The sequence below is a fragment of the Phalangium opilio genome, unplaced genomic scaffold, assembly GCF_054372755.1.
Source record: "Phalangium opilio isolate 3A_F unplaced genomic scaffold, DU_Popi_V2 ptg000200l_1, whole genome shotgun sequence".
Taxonomy (NCBI): Eukaryota; Metazoa; Arthropoda; class Arachnida; order Opiliones; family Phalangiidae; genus Phalangium; species Phalangium opilio.
In genome coordinates, this window is record NW_028324213.1 from 1,615,803 (window position 1) to 1,621,168 (window position 5,366).

General features: G+C 35.7%; 1 protein-coding gene across 1 annotated transcript; it reads left to right on the plus strand.

Annotated features, from left to right (window-relative positions):
• LOC149622051 (uncharacterized) lies at nt 1–2,306 on the plus strand. The gene is made up of 3 exons (XM_089853658.1): nt 1–546; nt 599–968; nt 1,105–2,306. Exons 1-3 carry the CDS (start codon nt 1–3, stop codon nt 2,304–2,306), a joined length of 2,118 nt encoding a protein of 705 aa, XP_089709784.1.
• The last annotated feature ends 3,060 nt before the right edge of the window (nt 2,307–5,366 follow it).

Sequence of the window (5,366 nt, forward strand, 5' to 3'; positions counted from 1 at the left end):
ATGATTCACTTAATATCGTATTTAGATGGTAAAGCCCTTCAGGCTGTAGATGGATTTCCCGAAATTGATAGCTCTTATGATGAAATAATAGACTTGTTAAAGAAAAGATACGATAAAACACATGTAGCTATTAATGAACATATTAGAAAGTTAGCAAGTATTGAACCAATTAACGAAGTCAATAATGTTAGGGCGTTACGTCGTCTATTAGACACGTGCGAAATAAACTTAAGATGTTTAAAATCATTAGGGGTAACCTCAGCCGCGGAAAAGGCTAGTTACGTATGTCCCGCATTATTGAGGTGTCTTCCAGTCGAAATACGAACGGAGTATTATCTTAAATATAAACCAGCAGATGGTAATTATTTGGACGCGGAAGAGTTAATTAGGTTTTTTAAGGAACAAGTTGAATGCAGAGAGATGGCCCAGTTGTTGGCTGGAAAACCAGAACAAACTAAAAGTTTTAAACTAAACGATAAACAAAATTTTAAATTTAAAACGGACCCTAGAAAAACTTCATCTGGCGGTTCCGCTTCTGCATTATCGGTACAAACAAAACCTCAATCGGATTTTTTTTTGTATCTTCTGCGATGAAAAGGGACATAAAACAATAGAATGCCCAAATTTCACTATAGAGCAAAAGACGCAAATAATTGAAGAGAGCGGTAGATGTACCAACTGTCTAAAATTTAGTCATAATGCCCAAAATTGCTTTTCAAAATTTAAAAACTGCAGAAAATGTCACAAAAGAACGCATAATTTTGCAGTTTGCGATCAAAACCAATCCCATTTAAAAGAAAAACCCCAATCAAAATTAAACATAGACAACATTAACCCAAAAGTAGTTTCCTCAGTGAAAGGAGGGGAAAAAATAGTGCTGCTGCAAACCGCTACGGCTATTGTGCGCAACAATACCTTCCCAGAAAAACAAGGAGTCGCTAGGGTATTATTGGAGTCAAATAAGTTTCGTGAGAGAAGATCTTTCGAGGCAGCTTAACCTTCCAATTGTAAGAAAAGAATATTTAGATGTCCATAGCTTTGGTGAAGAAAGCCCCACCGGAAGGGAGGCAAATAGGGTAAAATTAATCCTTGAAAATCGCTCAGACCCCGAACAAAAGGTTGAAATAGAAGCTGTAGAGGTACCCTTTATTTGTCATTCTGTACCAAGCATATATAGCTCGGAAATAGAACAAATCATGAACCAAAAAGGCCTACAACAAGCCGATATCTCCAGTAAATCGGAAGAAATTAATTCCGACCTACAAATACTAATTGGAGGCGATTATTATTGGCGGGTAGTATCAGGAAAAAATGAAAGATTCAGTGATGACGTTGTAGCTATAGAAACCGTTCTAGGCTGGTCCATTCAAGGGCCTACCGGAACACCGAGAAATCGGTTCTCTTGTAGCGCTGTTAGTACTCTGCTCGTCAGCCTTGGACAAAAACAAATAAATGACAATTTAAATAGATTTTGGGATCTAGAATCCATCGGGATAAAAGAAGAAATAACAAAAAACCCAGGGGATGACGCGACTGTAGCTAGATTTTTTGAAGAAGTAGAGTTTACGGGGGAAAGGTACAGCGTTAAGTTCCCTTGGATAGTTAGTAAGGAAACTTTACCTGATAACTTCCAGATAGCAGAGAAAAGGCTACACAGCTTAATTAGAAAGTTCAAAAAAGATCCAAAATACTATACAGAATACAAAAAAGTCATAGAAGACCAACTAGAAACCGGTGTGACAGAAATAGTACCCGAAGAAGTTCTCAAAGAAAAAAGGGCAGGGACCTATTATGTACCACACCAGGGGGTGGTTAGGGAAAACGTTGCTACCACAAAACTACGCGTAGTATACGACGCCTCATCCCATTCAAAGGGTAAACCATCGCTGAACGAGTGCCTAGCACCTGGACCCAATCTTAACCCAGATTTACTGCTATTGCTCTTAAAATTTAGGAAACATCCTGTAGTAGTAGTTAGCGACATTGAAAAAGCTTTCCTCCAGGTTGAATTAGATGAGGGCGATAGGGACTCTGTCAGGTTGTTGTGGGTAAAAGAACAAAACGGAGAAATCTTAGATAACGAATATACAGCTATTAGAACTTGTCGCGTTCCCTTTGGCATCAGCCCATCCCCATTTTTATTGGGATGTACCATTAAGTTTCACTTGCAAAATATAAAAGAGGTAAATGACAGAGTTTTAGAAAGACTAAAATATAACCTTTATGTGGATGATTTCATAACGGGGGGAAAAGACGTAGAAGAGGCGTATGAAATCTCAGTGGGGGCAGCTCGCGTACACTGTTAAAAAAAATGGAACTGTTTGACACCTTTAGAGGTGTTTCCTAATGCATCCCCAGCAGCACCCCTATTGGTGTTTAAAAGCACCATTCGAGAGGATGTCAATACGCACCTTTCAAAACGGTGCGAAATAATACCTTGTCTGAAGGTGCTTTTTATATCCTGTGAGGTGTTTTAATCACTTTGAATAGCGGTGTATACTAATACCAGAAAAAGTGTTAATAAACCCTTTAAAAAAAGGTCTTTTTGAGACTAATTTGGTGTTTTTAAATTCCATTGACGTTGGTGCTTTTTAATTCTTGTTAAGTTTAAACCATCACCCTTAATAGAGGATTATAATTATACCAGAAAGGTGTCTATAGACTCTGTAAAAGGTGTTTTTTGAAATTATTTTTTTCAAAACACTTGAGTTACCATAGATTAGTCTATCAAAATAGCTGCTCAAATCCAGTGGAACGTTTTTCTGCTGTAAGCCTTATTCCACCGTGTAAGAATTGATATGCGTGTGAAATGGTTACTTTATCCTTTACTGTATATCCTCAATAGTTCTATTTAAGGACCTGATTTACATCATTTAAATGTGTATTTAATTTTCGGCTCACTGTGAACCGTCAAGACCTCCTCAAAGACACACGAATTCAAGGAACCAATCCGAACAACGCTTACCAAAACATTTCGAAGTAACATTTAGTGAAACTAGGAAATTTAAATTTCAAGTTTAACCTGTATATAAATGTAGTAAAGCTGAATTAAAAAGTAAACACCAAATTTGATATATTAATATAAAAGTTCTTCTTGGAATATTGAAATGAAACAGAACTTTATAGCTACAAAACTACTTAAAGAATCGTAATGCCGAAACATACTTAACATATTTTCATTTAATATTCTACAATAAGAAAATGTTATGGTTTAGTAAGAGATAATTTTATTTTACTCGCTTTATATTAAATTTGATATGCGTATAGTGTTTCGATTCAGGTGCAATCTTCATTACTCGTTCTGTATAAACTTTCACTTGTGTCGTTCCGAAGAAAGAAGATTATCTTAAATAATTAAATAAATATAAATGATATTAATTTTTTTAATCGTCAGTATTTTACCTTAATTCTAGTTAAGTGGTTTAAAGAAGCGTTATTCTTAAAATGATTTTAAATATAGGTATTGTTGACGTTTGACTTCTAGCGTAAACCGTTTTCACAAATTTTGGAAATTTAGGGTATATAAGGCGATTGATTGACAAATGGTAGGAATAAGCGCTATTGCGTGAACCTTTGGTCGAAGCCGTACCATTGGGAGGCTAGTCGTTTCTCGTAACTTAAGACGTTCGCGCGTACATCTTAATCCTAACGATGATAATGGAGTAGAAGCTAATGTTTCAGATTGGCGTGTATGTGGTATACACAGATGGTGTTGTCAGAAGCCAATAAGTACAGGTAAACGTGTATGTCGTATATACCATTAGAAAAACAAGTGTAGAGATTGCGTAATGAAGGAGATTTTTTACCTCTCCAAGTGACGATGACGTCACGGAGAGGTATTGCACTGGACGTGTCTGTGTGTCTGTCTGGCACCTTGTTCGCAGTTGGCAAATCGAAGCAAACGTGTTCGCAATTTCCGGACCGCGTTCGCAGCATACAGAAATTCGAAAAATGTTACTTCGTTGCTATATCCAAATTATTTAACGTCAATAATTAACTATCCGTTACACCTTCATCTTCTGTCTAACCACCAATTGTATCCCAAACGGTATTTAATGGCTTCTAACATCAATACCATGCAATAGTCTTTCGTGTACACCACATACGCCACACGCGGCTAGGGTTACGAGAAACGTCTAGACTCCCAATGGCAGAGCTTCCACCAAAGGTTCACGCAATTGCGCAATTTCTTACCTCTTAGTGTGAATCAATCACCTTTTATACCCTTAATTTACAAATGTTCTGATATAGGTGTTCCCTAGAAGTATAACGTTAAAGATAGCTATGTTTAAAATTATTTTAGAAATTAAGTCTCTTAAACTATAATTAACGTAAAATACTGACTATTAAAATAATTAATATCACTTATATTTATTTAATTATTTAAGATCAACTTCTTTCTTTGGAATGACAAAAGTGAGAGTTTATATAGAACGAGTAATGAAGATTGCATCTGAATCGAAACGCTACACGCATATCAAAGTTAATATAAAGCGAGAAGGATGATAAGATATCATACAAAACGATAATATTTTCTTTTTGCAGAATATTAAATGGACATATTTTAAATATTTTTCGGCATTACGATTCTTTTAGTAGTTGTGTAGCTATAAAGTTCTGTTTCATCTCAGACACATAGATGCGTCCAGTGTAATACCTCTCCGTGACGTCATCGTCACTCGGAGAGATAAAAACCTGTGTCAAGGGGAAATTAAAGTATTTTTTATGAATTACTCTAATTCCAAGAAATTCCAGCATATTGAACTCTTCGAGAATTATTTTCCAATGATTGAAAAATCATAATAAGTATGAATTCCTTCAAATATTTGGTATAAGGTAGTCCAAAGCAATTTTTAAAATCTTTGGGATATTTTTAGAATCCTTCACTATTGTAGAATGGGCTACGGGATTTCTGGGGGGAGAGCTTACGGTTTAGACTGAAAATTATACCGCTACGTGGTTCGTAATTTAACTTAAATCTATGTGTGCGAAATAAACCGACGTTTGATTGAAAACTCGAGATATAACGGAAACTAATTTTATTAATGGTAAAAATGGTAAATAAACATCGCGCTGTATAGCGTATCGTTTTAACAAAAGGAGCTTTGTCTCGACGCGTCTACGAATTCAAATTAAATCACACCTTTGCCCTTTCTGCCTTCGCTATTTAAACAATTATGGGCATGAAAGAGAGGGCAAAGGTTTATACATAAGGAAAATTATCTTGGTTTTTTAAACAAGTTTTGAGATATACTTTTTTACAGTTTTTACAGTTTAAAGTTCTATTACATAGATTAAAATATATCATGGTTTAAAATTTAGTTTTAACACGCTCCCCCGCTTGAGCCTCGATCCGCAGGCTCAAG